The sequence below is a fragment of the Engystomops pustulosus genome, chromosome 4 (assembly GCF_040894005.1).
Source record: "Engystomops pustulosus chromosome 4, aEngPut4.maternal, whole genome shotgun sequence".
NCBI lineage: Eukaryota > Metazoa > Chordata > Amphibia > Anura > Leptodactylidae > Engystomops > Engystomops pustulosus.
Window position 1 is genome coordinate 6,226,371 of NC_092414.1, and position 16,791 is coordinate 6,243,161.

Sequence of the window (16,791 nt, forward strand, 5' to 3'; positions counted from 1 at the left end):
AACTTGATGGACAAGTGTCTTTTTTTCAACCGTATAAACTATGAAAACACATGCTCTTTGCTTAAAAAATGGGCAAAAAACGGATTCAAAACGCCATGTGTGGCATCACCCTGACTGGAGCGCCGGTCATGTCTTCCCTCTGAGGGGGACATTCGGTTTCTCCCAATTTCTGGTGGTCCCAGCAGTCAGACCGCCACTAACCTATCCGCATTCTACTTTTGTGGGGACCCGTGTATAACACAGAGGTAATACCCCAGGGGGCGCCGCTGTACACGGTCACCTATCAGTCGCTGCACAATTCATACAAATATGAACAATTTTGGTCAAGCCTTCCAGAAATATGCTTATTAATAAAATTTTGGCCAATATTCGATCATGGACGAAGCAAAAATAAGAGTACGAGCACAATTCGATGCCATAAGACTCTTTTCATGATTAAGACCCCAAAAAACTTAAAAATTTTCACACATCACAAAAAATTTTTTCACGTGATATTAAAAAATCAGTGAAATCCTCGAGTGGTAAATAATCACTGAGAGCATAGTGCACGGTATTTCCAATGTGTCTGTTCAGACTTTTTTAGGATGACCAAAAATATTCTGCCATTAAACTACTGGAGGGAACATTTCACTTTCGTTTTACCTCAGATAACTGACCGCGCCTAAATACTGGCCCCGCCCCTTTCCGTGACATCACACCCAACATCACTTGCACCACTCTGATCCCCCCTCAGCTTCTGTTTCATCCACAGGAGCCATACTGTGTAAGACAATCCCATAGACAATAACGATGCACGGTCTCCTGGAACATGGCCGCCGCCCGAAAACTGCCTGACCGATGAGTACAAGTATGGCTTAGATTTCCCCGAGTCATCGGCATTTATTTTTTGTATTTCGTTGTAATTGCTTCTGAATTTTATAGTACTTGTGGGGGAGGAACCCGGGAAAAATGTTCTGAATCTAATCCGAGACTGGACTACATCTCCCATGAGTCTTTGCGCTGTGTTTTAGTAGAATTACAGGTAAATGCATGCCGGGAGTTGTAGTTTATGTTTGCTAGCTGTCATGGATCTCAGGAGTTGACGGGTACCGAGGTCCGACACTTGTCTGAGGGTCAGAAGTGGCGCTAGTAAGTGAAGGGGCAGTGTAGAGGGTGGCAGGGGCAGTGCCGGTCTAGCAGGGGTTATGTATTATGGAGGTGCCAGTCTAGCAGGGGTTATGTACTATGGAGGTGCCAGTCTAGCAGTTATTATGTATTATGGAGGTGCCAGTCTAGCAGGGGTTATGTATTATGGAGGTGCCAGTCTAGCAGTTATTATGTATTATGGAGGTGCCAGTCTAGCAGTTATTATGTATTATGGAGGTGTCGGTCTAGCAGGGGCTATGTATTATGGAGGTGCCGGTCTAGTAGCGGTTATGTATTATGGAGGTGCCGGTCTAGCAGGGGCTATGTATTATGGAGGTGCCGGTCTAGTAGCGGTTATGTATTATGGAGGTGCCGGTCTAGCAGTTATTATGTATTATGGAGGTGCCAGTCTAGCAGTTGTTATGTATTATGGAGGTGCCAGTCTAGCAGTTGTTATGTATTATGGAGATGCCAGTCTAGCAGGGGTTACGTATTATGGAGGTGCCAGTCTAGCAGGGGTTATGTATTATGGAGGTGCCAGTCTAGCAGTTATTATGTATTATGGAGGTGCCAGTCTAGCAGTTGTTATGTATTATGGAGGTGCCAGTCTAGCAGGGGTTATGTATTATGGAGGTGTCAGTCTAGCAGGGGCTATGTATTATGGAGGTGCCAGTCTAGCAGGGGTTATGTATTATGGAGGTGCCGGTCTAGCAGGGGTTATGTATTATGAAGGTGCCAGTCTAGCAGGGGTTATGTATTATGGAGGTGCCAGTCTAGCAGGGGTTATGTATTATGGAGGTGCCAGTCTAGCAGGGGTTATGTATTATGGAGGTGCCAGTCTAGCAGGGGTTATGTATTATGGAGGTGCCAGTCTAGCAGGGGTTATGTATTATGGAGGGGTCGGTCTAGCAGGGGTTATGTATTATGGAGGTGCCAGTCTAGCAGTTATTATGTATTATGGAGGTGCCAGTCTAGCAGGGGTTATGTATTATGGAGGTGCCAGTCTAGCAGTTATTATGTATTATGGAGGTGCCGGTCTAGCAGGGGTTATGTATTATGGAGGTGTCGGTCTAGCAGTTATTATGTATTATGGAGGTGCCGGTCTAGCAGGGGTTATGTATTATGGAGGTGCCGGTCTAGCAGGGGTTATGTATTATGGAGATGCCAGTCTAGCAGTTATTATGTATTATGGAGGTGCCAGTCTAGCAGGGGTTATGTATTATGGAGGTGTCAGTCTAGCAGGGGTTATGTATTATGGAGGTGCCAGTCTAGCAGGGGTTATGTATTATGGAGGTGCCAGTCTAGCAGGGGTTATGTATTATGGAGGGGTCGGTCTAGCAGGGGTTATGTATTATGGAGGGGTCGGTCTAGCAGTTATTATGTATTATGGAGGTGCCGGTCTAGCAGGGGCTATGTATTATGGAGGTGTCAGTCTAGCAGGGGTTATGTATTATGGAGGTGCCAGTCTAGCAGGGGTTATGTATTATGGAGGTGCCAGTCTAGCAGGGGTTATGTATTATGGAGGGGTCGGTCTAGCAGGGGTTATGTATTATGGAGGGGTCGGTCTAGCAGGGGTTATGTATTATGGAGGTGCCAGTCTAGCAGGGGTTATGTATTATGGAGGTGCCAGTCTAGCAGGGGTTATGTATTATGGAGGTGCCAGTCTAGCAGGGGTTATGTATTATGGAGGTGCCAGTCTAGCAGGGGTTATGTATTATGGAGGTGCCAGTCTAGCAGGGGTTATGTATTATGGAGGTGCCGGTCTAGCAGGGGTTATGTATTATGGAGGGGTCGGTCTAGCAGGGGTTATGTATTATGGAGGGGTCGGTCTAGCAGTTATTATGTATTATGGAGGTGCCGGTCTAGCAGGGGCTATGTATTATGGAGGTGTCAGTCTAGCAGGGGTTATGTATTATGGAGGTGCCAGTCTAGCAGGGGTTATGTATTATGGAGGTGCCAGTCTAGCAGGGGTTATGTATTATGGAGGGGTCGGTCTAGCAGGGGTTATGTATTATGGAGGGGTCGGTCTAGCAGGGGTTATGTATTATGGAGGTGCCAGTCTAGCAGGGGTTATGTATTATGGAGGTGCCAGTCTAGCAGGGGTTATGTATTATGGAGGTGCCAGTCTAGCAGGGGTTATGTATTATGGAGGTGCCAGTCTAGCAGGGGTTATGTATTATGGAGGTGCCAGTCTAGCAGGGGTTATGTATTATGGAGGTGCCGGTCTAGCAGGGGTTATGTATTATGGAGGTGCCAGTCTAGCAGGGGTTATGTATTATGGAGGTGTCGGTCTAGCAGGGGTTATGTATTATGGAGGTGTCGGTCTAGCAGGGGTTATGTATTATGGAGGGGTCGGTCTAGCAGGGGGTATGTATTATGGAGGGGTCGGTCTAGCAGGGGTTATGTATTATGGAGGTGCCAGTCTAGCAGGGGTTATGTATTATGGAGGTGCCAGTCTAGCAGGGGTTATGTATTATGGAGGTTCCAGTCTAGCAGGGGCTATGTATTATGGAGGTGCCGGTCTAGCAGGGGTTATGTATTATGGAGGTGCCGGTCTAGCAGGGGTTATGTATTATGGAGGTTCCAGTCTAGCAGGGGTTATGTATTATGGAGGTGCCAGTCTAGCAGGGGTTATGTATTATGGAGGTGCCGGTCTAGCAGGGGTTATGTATTATGAAGGTGCCAGTCTAGCAGGGGTTATGTATTATGGAGGTGCCAGTCTAGCAGGGGTTATGTATTATGGAGGTGCCAGTCTAGCAGGGGTTATGTATTATGGAGGTGCCAGTCTAGCAGGGGTTATGTATTATGGAGGTGCCAGTCTAGCAGGGGTTATGTATTATGGAGGGGTCGGTCTAGCAGGGGTTATGTATTATGGAGGTGCCAGTCTAGCAGTTATTATGTATTATGGAGGTGCCAGTCTAGCAGGGGTTATGTATTATGGAGGTGCCAGTCTAGCAGTTATTATGTATTATGGAGGTGCCGGTCTAGCAGGGGTTATGTATTATGGAGGTGTCGGTCTAGCAGTTATTATGTATTATGGAGGTGCCGGTCTAGCAGGGGTTATGTATTATGGAGGTGCCGGTCTAGCAGGGGTTATGTATTATGGAGATGCCAGTCTAGCAGTTATTATGTATTATGGAGGTGCCAGTCTAGCAGGGGTTATGTATTATGGAGGGGTCGGTCTAGCAGGGGTTATGTATTATGGAGGGGTCGGTCTAGCAGTTATTATGTATTATGGAGGTGCCGGTCTAGCAGGGGCTATGTATTATGGAGGTGTCAGTCTAGCAGGGGTTATGTATTATGGAGGTGCCAGTCTAGCAGGGGTTATGTATTATGGAGGTGCCAGTCTAGCAGGGGTTATGTATTATGGAGGGGTCGGTCTAGCAGGGGTTATGTATTATGGAGGGGTCGGTCTAGCAGGGGTTATGTATTATGGAGGTGCCAGTCTAGCAGGGGTTATGTATTATGGAGGTGCCGGTCTAGCAGTTATTATGTATTATGGAGGTGCCAGTCTAGCAGGGGTTATGTATTATGGAGGTGCCAGTCTAGCAGTTGTTATGTATTATGGAGGTGCCAGTCTAGCAGGGGTGATGTATTATGGAGGTGCCAGTCTAGCAGGGGTTATGTATTATGGAGGTGCCAGTCTAGCAGGGGTTATGTATTATGGAGGTGCCAGTCTAGCAGGGGTCATGTATTATGGAGGTGCCGGTCTAGCAGGGGGTATGTATTATGGAGGTGCCGGTCTAGCAGTTATTATGTATTATGGAGGTGCCGGTCTAGCAGGGGTTATGTATTATGGAGGTGGCGGTCTAGCAGGGGTTATGTATTATGGAGGTGTCGGTTTAGCAGGGGTTATGTATTATGGAGGTGCCGGTCTAGCAGGGGTTATGTATTATGGAGGTGCCAGTCTAGCAGGGGTTATGTATTATGGAGGTGCCATTCTAGCAGGGGTTATGTATTATGGAGGTGGCGGTCTAGCAGGGGTTATGTATTATGGAGGTGCCGGTCTAGCAGGGGGTATGTATTATGGAGGTGCCGGTCTAGCAGTATGTGTTGTGCCAGGCTGATAGCTGTGTTTTTCCCTTTGCCAGGGCATCTCCTTGCTGGTCGCTGGGGATGGGCACACTTGTTGGTTCACAGCGGATTTTTTCCCGGTTGGTGAAGAAGAGTTTCATATCTGGCTTGCATCATGTATCTTTCGCCACTGCGCCACCTTGGGGAGTACGAGGACTGTCTGCATCCAATGTGAGTATCACCTCCATCAACCATTCACTGACAGCAAGCAATCTCTTCCTCTATTTGGTTTATAATTGCGCTGTTAACCCTTTGCCTTGTCTCTCTACTCCTTGCAGGCTTCTCCGGGCTTCGGTTTGCTGTTTGACATCGATGGCGTCCTGGTGAGGGGCAGACACCCCATTCCTGGAGCAGCTGAGGCCTTTAGGAAGTTGCTGGACCGTGATGGGAAGCTGGCGGTGCCCGTCGTGTTTGTGACCAACGCCGGAAATTGTCTGCGCCAGGAGCGATCAGAGGAGCTGAGCCAAGTCCTGGGGGTCCAGGTAAGTAATGTGATTGGGTGGGTGCCCTGGGGGCCCCTATATAAGGTGGCAAAGGAGCTAATACTTGCCCTCTACCCCGCAGATCTCCCCCGATCAGGTCATCCTGTCACACAGTCCGCTGCAGATGTTCCCTCAGTTCCTGGAGAAGTGCGTCCTTGTGTCCGGTCAGGGGCCTCTGGAAGATGTTGCCAAAGAGTATCCTCTTATTAAGCCCGGGGTGTGGGGTCTTCTGTTTTTACCTAAAAGTAGTGCTGCAATCTTGCCAAGCACAGCGCCACTTTCATTATAATGGCTGTGCTTGGTATTGCAGCTCTGCCCTATTCATCTTGTGACCAGTTTCGGGCTCTGATATCGCCTATCGTTAGGAGGACCCCTATAATATGCTGCGCCTCTGGATGAGCCTTTAACCCCCTCTTTGCCTACATACTGCTCCTTGACAGATTGTCCAGCCTGGGCTTCAGGAACGTGGTGACGATTGAAGCCATGCGCCAGGCGTACCCGCTGCTGGACATGGTGGATCAGAGCCGGAGGCCGAGGAGCGGGGTAGGTGCAGAGTCCTCCGATATCGCTGGTTCAGACGTCTTCTGTGACTAAAGCGCTTATATCTCCGTTTCCCACAGGCCGCGATCAGCGTGTCGCTTCCAGCTATAGAAGGTGAGAGTGCAGACAATAAGCTTCATATGTACATCCTCAAGATCTCTCCTTGCTGTCAGTGACTGGAAATATTCTCATTTGCATGCAGAGACTGGCAGCTTGTTCTAGCGATGTCAGACTATGATAGTTGTAGAGTAGCATCGATAAAACATATTCATCATGTTCCTGCCTTGCAGCCGTTGTCCTGTTGGGGGAGCCGGTGCGCTGGGAGACGAGTCTGCAGCTGATTCTGGATCTACTGCTGAGCGCTGGGAGGCCGTCAGAGTGGAGCGCACCTCCACCGTACCCGCACATCCCCATACTGGCCTGTAATATGGATCTGCTCTGGATGGCCGAAGCTAAGACGCCCAGGTCAGTACCAGGCAGAAGGGTCACCACTAGAGCTGCTGTTCCGGTACAATGTGTCACCTTTGTTACAATCTCCTATTCTGGATCAGGTTCGGTCACGGCACGTTTCTACTCTGCTTGGAAACCTTATACCGTAAGATCACGGGGCGAGAGCTGCAGTACGAGGCGCTGATCGGTAAACCCAGCCCCGTGACCTACAACTACGCTGAACAACTCATTCTGCGGCAGGCCACGGAGCGCGGCTGGAGGAACCCCGTCCGCACTCTGTACGCCATTGGGTGAGTCTAGAGAACCGCTTTGGCTTTTCGTTGAATTAGTTGTTATGTTAAAGGGATATTCCAGGATAATCAATCGCCTATCATGTTCCCCCAACACCTCCACCAGTCAGATTCTGGTCACATGACCGGTTTACAGCGCACGCCATTCATGTGAATGGGGCTGAGTTGCAATGCAAAGCACAACCACTTTACAATTTATGGCGCTGCGCTTGGTAAATAGTGGGGATGTAGTATTTTCACGACTCTTGTCTTGCATCCTAATTTAGGGATAACCCGATGGCGGATATCTATGGCGCCAACCTGTATAACCGCTTCCTACAGAGCCGGTGCAGAGACTCGCCAGGACCACACAGCTGCCAGTCTGTCCTGGTGTGCACAGGGGTTTACAGCTATCAGGGCGAGGTGCCCAGTGACCCGCAGGAGAGCGTGACCCAGACCGTCTTCCATGGACACCGAGACTTTAAGTTTGACCCCAGTTTGGTGGAGGCGTCTCATGTGGTCCGGGACGTGGGAGAAGCCTTAGAGCTAATACTGGAGAAGGAGGGGTGGAGGCGGAGCCAAGAGAGCTGAAGGAGGCGGAGTCTCCATGACTAATGATGCCGCAGTGACCATGTGTGATGTGTGCCTTCTCTTATTCTACGTAGATATTTTAGCCAGAATCCGACCAACTCTCAGGAACAACCATATCTCCATCCCTGAGGCCGGAGTGCTGAACACACTTAAAGGGGGCTTCCATTTTTATGTAGAGGCAGCTATCAACAGCTGTGATCATGCAGACATTGTTATAATCATTGTAATATAGATTTCTATTCCATGTTTGTAGCTTCTGGGGACCTCACACTGCTGTGCTCTTAGCTCTCTGCAATGAACCTCTATAGCCCCTCCCCCTCTACTCTGCAGCAGACTTTTGTTTGGATGATACAACTGGATTTATATTCCAGGGTTGTACTGGAGGAGGGCCCTAACACTGCTGTGCTCTCTACATTGAATTGTCCTACAGCTTATACTTATAGGTAAGGGAGTGTGGAGAAGCTCAGTGCACAGAACACAGCAGTGTGAGGACGCCCCCCCCCCCCCATTGAGTTGAAGCTAAAATTGTGGAAAATACATTTTATCTCCTTTTAATCATTATTTTATGAAAAGTTCATCACCTTCTAATAAACTCGACATGACAATTCATCTGCAGCTTTTCTGATCTCTGCTTGCTGTCAGTGAACGTTAGGTGAGAAATCTTTTATTTTTTTTTTCAATCCTGAGGCTCAAATCCTTTACATTTCTCACAGCTGAGGCTTTGTTCCAGTTGTATTTAGTGTGGACAGTCTTACGCATCCATGACACTAATGTATATTCTGTCTATATTGATAGTTTGTTACAATGTATCAGCGCATGTAAAATGTATTCATTGATTTACTGCACCAAAGATTGGATATAAGTGTCACAAACCCTCAGCTGTGATTGGATTGGCTCTTTAGATGTTTGTGATCACTGACAGCAAGCACTGATATTGAAAACATTCAGGAATTTGAGTTTTGGTTTCTTCGTTGCTGTGGGGCTCATCCCGTCCTGTCATCTATTTTAGAGTTTTATTTATTGCTTTTTTTTCTGTTTACATCTGCAGCGTCAACCTGATGATCCAGAAACCTTTCGGCTGTAACTTTTCAAAGATGACAGAGATTTCTGTTCCAGTGATCTGTAATGTGTGATTATCCGGTACTTGGCACTGGATTTAAGGACATGTATACAGCTTTGTCGTCTTTCATGGTTGTAAGCTCCGCCCACTGCTGTAACAATCCCACCTCTTGTACTAGGTATGGCGCCACCTGGTGTGTAAAGTGATAGTCACTGTGCACGTCCACCTACAGCCCCGGGAGCTGGTGGACGCACACAGTCTGCGCTTACAGGAGACTATATATGCAGCCCCCACTGTGTAGGGCAGCACAGTGGCTCAGTGGTTAGCACTATAGCCTTGCAGTGCTGGGGATGTTTTCTCCGTGTTTGCGTGTTTTTCCTCCGGGTCCTTCGGTTTCCTCCCGCACTCCAAAACATACTGGTAGGTTGATTAGATTGGGAGCCCCATTGGGGACAGGGACTGATGTGACATTCTCTGTGCAGCGCTGTGGTATCTGTGTGTGCCATATAAATAAAGGGAATTATTACACGCGCCACATATGTGTCACGGACACTTCTTAAATACATATGCAGCAGTTTGCACCTAACAGAACATGCAAAGTCCAACAGAATGCAAGGACCTTAGGAAATGTGCTCCGGCGGGGTCTTGAATCTGTGCAGGGTACAATGACATCAGGGGTCTCTGCGACTCAGTGTCAGAAAGCTGGGGCTCAGTCACAGGTCAAACCAGAACAGGAAAACATTGGACTGACCTGAAGGGGCTTCTCTGAGCCCGGACCTCAATATTACTTAGCAACATTGAGGAGCTGAAACCCTTCACACCCCGGACATCATGGGGGGCAGGAGACATCAGATCAGCAGCACTATACATGGGGCAGGTTATGGGGGGCCATTCCAGACACATTTTACAGGAGATGCCCACCTGCGGTTACCCCAGAACTACAACTCCCAGCATGTCCTGGCTAAAGACTTTCCGATGTGATTATAAGTCACAGGCCGGAGACATCAGTGCTGCAGGGAGGGGGATATAGGAGACATCAACCAGGTCCTGGTGACCCAGTATTGTCTAAATGGATGTGTCCATAAACATGATGATCCAATTACTGTAACAGGAGGAGGAGCAGAGCTGCTGGGACTTGTAGTGCACATCTGTAGATCCAATCATGCAGTGCTGTTACAGTGTATCAGGCACAGCTCCGGTGTATCCTCCCCCTGCAGTAGCCCGGTTTTCATCAGTAGGTGGCGGCAGAGCTGCTGGGACTTGTAGTGCACATCTGTAGATACAATGATGTAGTGTTGTTACAGTGTATCAGGCACATCCCCGGTGTATCCTCCCCCTCCAGTGCCCCACTCTCACCACTAGGGGGCGGCAGAGCTGCTGGGACTTGTAGTGCACATCTGTAGATACAATGATGTAGTGTTGTTACAGTGTATCAGGCACATCCCCGGTGTATACTCCCCCTGCAGTGCCCCGTTCTCACCACCAAGGGGCGGCAGAGCTGCTGGGACTTGTAGTGCACATCTGTAGATACAATGATGTAGTGTTGTTACAGTGTATCAGGCACATCCCCGGTGTATACTCCCCCTGCAGTGCCCCGCTCTCACCACTAGGGGGCGGCAGAGCTGCTGGGGCTTGTAGTGCACATCTGTAGATACAATGATGTAGTGTTGTTACAGTGTATCAGGCACATCCCCGGTGTATCCCCCCTCCAGTGCCCCACTCTCACCACTAGGGGGCGGCAGAGCTGCTGGGACTTGTAGTGCACATCTGTAGATACAATGATGTAGTGTTGTTACAGTGTATCAGGCACATCCCCGGTGTATCCTCCCCCTGCAGTAGCCCGGTTTTCATCAGTAGGTGGCGGCAGAGCTGCTGGGACTTGTAGTGCACATCTGTAGATACAATGATGTAGTGTTGTTACAGTGTATCAGGCACAGCCCCGGTGTATCCTCCCCCTGCAGTGCCCCGCTCTCACCACTAGGGGGCGGCAGAGCTGCTGGGGCTTGTAGTGCACATCTGTAGATACAATGATGTAGTGTTGTTACATTGTATCAGGCACATCCCCGGTGTATACTCCCCCTGCAGTGCCCCGTTCTCACCACCAAGGGGCGGCAGAGCTGCTGGGACTTGTAGTCCACATCTGTAGATACAATGATGTAGTGTTGTTACAGTGTATCAGGCACATCCCCGGTGTATCCTCCCCCTGCAGTAGCCCGGTTTTCATCAGTAGGTGGCGGCAGAGCTGCTGGGACTTGTAGTGCACATCTGTAGATACAATGATGTAGTGTTGTTACAGTGTATCAGGCACAGCCCCGGTGTATCCTCCCCCTGCAGTGCCCCGCTCTCACCACTAGGGGGCGGCAGAGCTGCTGGGGCTTGTAGTGCACATCTGTAGATACAATGATGTAGTGTTGTTACATTGTATCAGGCACATCCCCGGTGTATCCCCCCTGCAGTGCCCCGTTCTCACCACCAAGGGGCGGCAGAGCTGCTGGGACTTGTAGTCCACATCTGTAGATACAATGATGTAGTGTTGTTACAGTGTATCAGGCACATCCCCGGTGTATCCTCCCCCTGCAGTGCCCCCTCTCACCACTAGGGGGCGGCAGAGCTGAGACTCGTTCTCCTGCAGAGAAGAAGCTGCTGCTGTGATCGCGGTGGTACCGGGGCCCCTGTGCCGAACCCCCCGGATGCTGAGGGCCCCCGGATCCTGCGCATCTTCCAGTGACTGCATCTGCCGGACATCAGGGCTCGTCCCCGGGATGTCACATCCTCCAGGGTGCAGCCTCCTCCGGGTGTCACACCCTCCTCTGCACCCCCAGGTCAGTGCATCCCCCTGCACCCCAAGAACTGGACTCAGGGACCGGGTGCAGCTCCTGCAATCTACTACCTCCTAGCAGCTGTGCCTCGTCCTCTCTGCTACCTCTGCCATCCAGCATCACTGCCAGCAGCCTCCTAATATAGCTGTGTACCCCATATCTGTGCCAGTATTACCCCTGTACCCCATTCCTGATCCTTTATTGCCAGTGTTACCCCAGACATGGATTTTATGCAACACATCTAATAATGTTCAGGGAGCACCCCAATATTCCCTAGTCCTACAGACGCCCCATTACTATCACTTTTGCATTGGTGCACCCCAGTATTCCCCCTATATTCCCATTGTTGTGCTATTTGTCCAGATTGTATCCGATGCTCCCCACTTAGTTGTCGCCCCCTCCTCCACATCTTGTATAATTGTAATTTTTCTCCTCCATATTACCCCCACCCCCCGACATCCTGCCCTCTCCACTCTCCCCACTCCCTGTGGCCCCCTCGTGCCCCCCCTCCTCGGCCCCCTCTTCCACCTCCTCCACTCTGGGGATGACGGCTGGAGAGTTTCCACATGGGGGCCCTGGACGGTTGCCACGAGGGGGCCCGGGCTGTGCTCTTCGTGGCTGTTACAAGGCACTGTCCGTGCTGCTGCTGCTGGCACAGGGGGCGCTGCTGGACCTGTACCTGATCTCTGGCACCGACCTGTACTGGTGCTCCTGGATAGCCACTGACCTGGTTGTGGTTGCCGGATGGGGGATCTTCTATTCCAAAAACAGCAGGGGGCAGACAGCCTATATTGGGTCGCTCAGCTCTACCGGATATGGACAAGTTCACCGGCCAAAGAAGGGTCATTTTGCTTATAGCCACCTGGCCTGGCTGATCTATGCCATTGCCTTCACCCCAAAGGTGACTCTGATACTCTGCACACCAATAGTGGATCAGATTGAGGCTGGGGTACCACTGGGGAGCACCGGTTTCAAGCTCACGGTTGCGCTATCTGTCCCTCTCCTGTGGTCTTTGGTGCGCTCGCTCAGTGTTGATCCGCGAGGATGGCCACACCAGCGAGCCAGCGGCTACTTCATCTCCTCCTGCCTGGACCTGCTGGACAGCTACGCCCTCCTGGAGCCCATGCTGGAGGGCAAACTACCGCAGACCCCACTTATCCGTTATTCCCTACTGGTGGTCTACTTTGTGGTTTTGGCGTCCCCTGTCCTCTGGTTGTCAGAGTTGGATTCAGCAGCTCCTGCCGGATGTTGTCGCCTCTTCCTCCGTCTCCTCTGCAGCTCATTGGTGGATGCCCCCCTCCTGGCGGTCCGCTGCTTCTTGATGTTGGATTCCTCCAACCTGCCCATGTCCGTCTTCATGTTAAAGAATGTCTTCTTCTTGGTCTGCCGCTGGCTGGAGGCCCTGGAGCTCTGCTGCCTCCTCAAATCTCCTGGTCCTGATCACGCGGACCGTCCACCGGGTCAGTTCAGCCATTGCGTATCTGAGAACGACATGGGACCCCACGCTTATGTCAACACGCTGGCGGTGACATCACAAAACTGATTGACCCCTTCTGACCTGGACCTTTCCCTTCTAACTTTGCCAACACTGCCATGAAAATAAGTGAAGACCCTGACTCTTTGTATCATCCCAAAATGCTGACACCCTTCTAAGTCAATTTTATTACCTCCAAGGTCTAACCATGGAAGAGAGATATGGATTCAGATCTCTATGAGGTTTGCACGGTCTGGGTGGGGTGGACATATATCAGTGGTAGCCGAAATATGATTGGATTGTAACCTCTGTGATCCTGTAATAGCTTATACTTGGGGGCTTAAAGGGGAACCCATCACCAGCACAATGTAAGGCACCCCATAAAATCTCCCAAAGTGCCAAGAAGGGGAACACACTGCTCCTGTTTCCTCACATACGGACCACAGAGGGCGCCGTTGTTCCCCTTATTTACCCCTAGACCCAACTGGAGATTATTTCCTGTGTCTCAACAAGACAGCATGAGGTTTTAAAGGTGCATTCACCTTTAAATATTACTAAAATTTGAAAAAAAATTGCAAAATAAATTTGACAGGTAATGCATGCGCCAACAAAAACTGTGGCTGGTGTAACGTTATACCCTGACAAGGGGGTCACAAGATAAATGTGTATTTAATTGAAATATCTGAAGATGATCTTTATGGAAAGTAAGGGGTTAAATAAGGATCTACAGCTATAGGTCGTCCCTGACCACATTACCACCTGACCTGTATAGCTGCAGTACTTAGTTCCACCTGTGGATGTCGCTGTGGCTCATAGAGGCAACTGCGTCCCCTAGGGTTTAATATAGAAAATTAAATAATTATTTTGTATAGAAATATCTGGAGAAATATATATATTATATTTAATGTTAAAGTAAAATATTATAAAATAACATGCAGGAAATATTGCTGAAGCTTCCCATTTCACGTCCTGTGCCCTGAGGTTAGCGCTGCCTCATCTTCCCGGGCCCAATATTGTAGTAAGATGAATATCTGAAGGGACAGCAGATTGTTGGCGGTTTCCATGTAGAACAGGAAGGCTCAGACCTGTCCACTAGGCCTCAAAACCCAGTGTAAACAAGATATGGAAGAGTTTTCATAGCAACCAATAAGATTGCAGCTTTCATTTTCTAATCCGCACTTCAGAGATGCAAACTGATATCTGATTGGCTGCTGTGAAACCCTAGCAACCAGTGGTTTCACAGTTCCCATGTTCTAGCTCGAATTGCTAAGATGAAAGCTGGAATCGGATTGGTTGTTATAGGTGCATCGTCTATATAATTTCTGCAGGAAAGCTGAGGATTTCATTGATTGTTGTTGGTGATAGCGCCATTTCCTGCCTGTCCTGGTGTATTACATGAATATGTTTGCTGCCCAGCTGTGATGTTGGTGTCCATGGATCAGCGCTGCATTCACGCCATGACATATAAAGCGATCCAAGAAATGCTCTTGGTGTTTCCCCCTCTGTAGTGCACAGGATGGGGGGTCTTACTCTATCGCCCACCATGACACTTTAAGAACATTCTCTAGAACTGGTGCAATCAGCTCTACTGTAATACTGCAGCGACCAAACGCCTCGGATGTGTGAGGTCATCATGATGTCATCATTATCCATATAATAATTCCGATAAGGGCTGTTCTTCTAGAGACGTCGTTCTCTTCATGTGAACTGATTGTAGATACAACAAGGCTCTCAGGCAACACCGCACCAAGGGCTGGACCTCAGGTTCTCACACCCAACAGCAACCACCAGCCCAGCCCCTGGACCAGAACAGCGCCACAGCGTCATGGGAAAGATAACCAACAATGCATGAGATTCCTGGACTATAAATGAGTATTTTCTGTATCAGTGTTTTATAAAAGCTGGCGAACCGGGTCTGTAAAGATTCTGTATGATTCAGGACCGACATGTAACATTCGTATATTATCATCATCTGTCATATTACACAACTGTGGGAGTTATAATCACTGATCTGCATTGTACCGAGAACCAAATCTGAACCCTTAAAATACACAACAGCTATAACACTGCCCCTATATACAAAAATATAACTACTATAATACTGCCCCCTACGTACAAGAATATAACTACTACGGTATAATACTGCCCCCTACGTACAAGAATATAACTACTATAATACTGCCCCCTACGTACAAGAATATAACTACTATAATACTGCCCCTATGTACAGGAATATAACTACTATAATACTGCTCCCTATGTACAAGAATATAACTACTATAATACTGCCCCCTACGTACAGGAATATAACTACTATAATACTGCCCCCTATGTACAGGAATATAACTACTATAATACTGCCCCCTATGTACAAGAATATAACTACTATAATACTGCCCCCTACGTACAAGAATATAACTACTATAATACTGCCCCCTACGTACAAGAATATAACTACTATAATACTGCCCCCTACGTACAAGAATATAACTACTATAATACTGCCCCCTACGTACAAGAATATAACTACTATAATACTGCCCCCTACGTACAGGAATATAACTACTATAATACTGCCCCCTACGTACAAGAATGTAACTACTATAATACTGCCCCCTATGTACAAGAATATAACTACTATAATACTGCCCCCTATGTACAGGAATATAACTACTATAATACTGCCCCCTATGTACAAGAATATAACAACTATAATACTGCCCCCTATGTACAGGAATATAACTACTATAATACTGCCCCCTATGTACAGGAATATAACTACTATAATACTGCCCCCTATGTACAGGAATATAACTGCTATAATACCGCCCCCTATGTACAGGAATATTACTGCTATAATACCGCCCCCTATGTACAGGAATATAACTACTATAATACCGCCCCCTATGTACAGGGATATAACTACTATAATACTGCCCCCTATGTACAGGAATATAACTACTATAATACTGCCCCCTATGTACAGGAATATAACTACTATAATACTGCCCCCTATGTACAGGAATATAACTACTATAATACTGCCCCCTATGTACAGGAATATAACTACTATAATACTGCCCCCTATGTACAAGAATATAACTACTATAATACTGCCCCCTATGTACAGGAATATAACTACTATAATACTGCCCCCTATGTACAGGAATATAACTACTATAATACTGCCCCCTATGTACAGGAATATAATTACTATAATACTGCCCCCTATGTACAGGAATATAACTGCTATAATACTGCCCCCTATGTACAGGAATATAACTACTATAATACTGCCCACTATGTACAAGACTATAACTACTATAATACCGCCCCCTATGTACAGGAATATAACTGCTATAATACTGCCCCCTATGTACAGGAATATAACTACTATAATACTGCCCCCTATGTACAAGAATATAACTACTATAATACTGCCTCCTATGTACAAGAATATAACTACTATAATACTGCCCCCTATGTACAGGAATATAACTACTATAATACTGCCCCCTATGTACAAGAATATAACTACTATAATACTGCCCCCTATGTACAGGAATATAACTACTCTAATACTGCCCCCTATGTACAAGAATATAACTACTATAATACAGTGAGCTCCCGCTTGCAGTGTATTCACAATATGGATCTTGTTGTGCAGAGGGTTTGGTGCTCTGTATCGGTCTGTATGAATCTCTTCTTTACAATTTAGTAGAATGGAAATGTCCCGGCTTGCTCTGAATTAGACAGACTCTGTGCAGACCCCGGGGATGTCGTCCGCTTCCTCTGTGACTGTAATAACTGATGAATAAATGGTGATAACTGGTCCTCGCGCCTCCTGTGATTATTGGGAAGTGATGACACAACGGCTCAGGTCCCATCCTGCACTTACTGATTGTAC

General features: G+C 48.0%; 2 protein-coding genes across 4 annotated transcripts; both read left to right on the top strand.

Annotated features, from left to right (window-relative positions):
- The first annotated feature begins 735 nt into the window (after nt 1-735).
- HDHD5 (haloacid dehalogenase like hydrolase domain containing 5) lies at nt 736-9,126 on the top strand. Of its 3 annotated transcripts, none has more exons than XM_072144906.1 (9): nt 736-847; nt 5,217-5,370; nt 5,478-5,681; nt 5,764-5,876; nt 6,131-6,224; nt 6,302-6,335; nt 6,512-6,686; nt 6,773-6,961; nt 7,228-9,126. In XM_072144906.1, exons 2-9 carry the CDS (start codon nt 5,242-5,244, stop codon nt 7,529-7,531), a joined length of 1,242 nt encoding a protein of 413 aa, XP_072001007.1. In that variant the 5' UTR covers nt 736-847; nt 5,217-5,241; the 3' UTR covers nt 7,532-9,126. The 3 variants fall into 3 exon arrangements, with proteins under 3 accessions (XP_072001007.1, XP_072001006.1, XP_072001005.1); XM_072144905.1 differs by lacking the exon at nt 736-847 and adding an exon at nt 871-1,021; XM_072144904.1 differs by lacking the exon at nt 736-847 and adding an exon at nt 1,044-1,128.
- A 2,065-nt stretch (nt 9,127-11,191) lies between these two features.
- Nucleotides 11,192-16,718, top strand: TMEM121B (transmembrane protein 121B). The gene has a single exon (XM_072144917.1). It carries the CDS (start codon nt 11,955-11,957, stop codon nt 12,951-12,953), a length of 999 nt encoding a protein of 332 aa, XP_072001018.1. The 5' UTR covers nt 11,192-11,954; the 3' UTR covers nt 12,954-16,718.
- The last annotated feature ends 73 nt before the right edge of the window (nt 16,719-16,791 follow it).

What these genes read in the sequence shown, in the direction of transcription:
- HDHD5 (XM_072144906.1), top strand. Translation starts at nt 5,242, where the DNA reads ATGGGCACACTTGTTGGTTCACAGCGGATTTTTTCCCGGTTGGTGAAG. An exon ending in GAGGACTGTCTGCATCCAAT is followed by an intron (nt 5,371 to 5,477) that starts GTGAGTATCACC and finishes TACTCCTTGCAG; the next exon opens with GCTTCTCCGGGCTTCGGTTT. An exon ending in CTGGAAGATGTTGCCAAAGA is followed by an intron (nt 5,877 to 6,130) that starts GTATCCTCTTAT and finishes CAGATTGTCCAG; the next exon opens with CCTGGGCTTCAGGAACGTGG.
- TMEM121B (XM_072144917.1), top strand. Translation starts at nt 11,955, where the DNA reads ATGACGGCTGGAGAGTTTCCACATGGGGGCCCTGGACGGTTGCCACGA.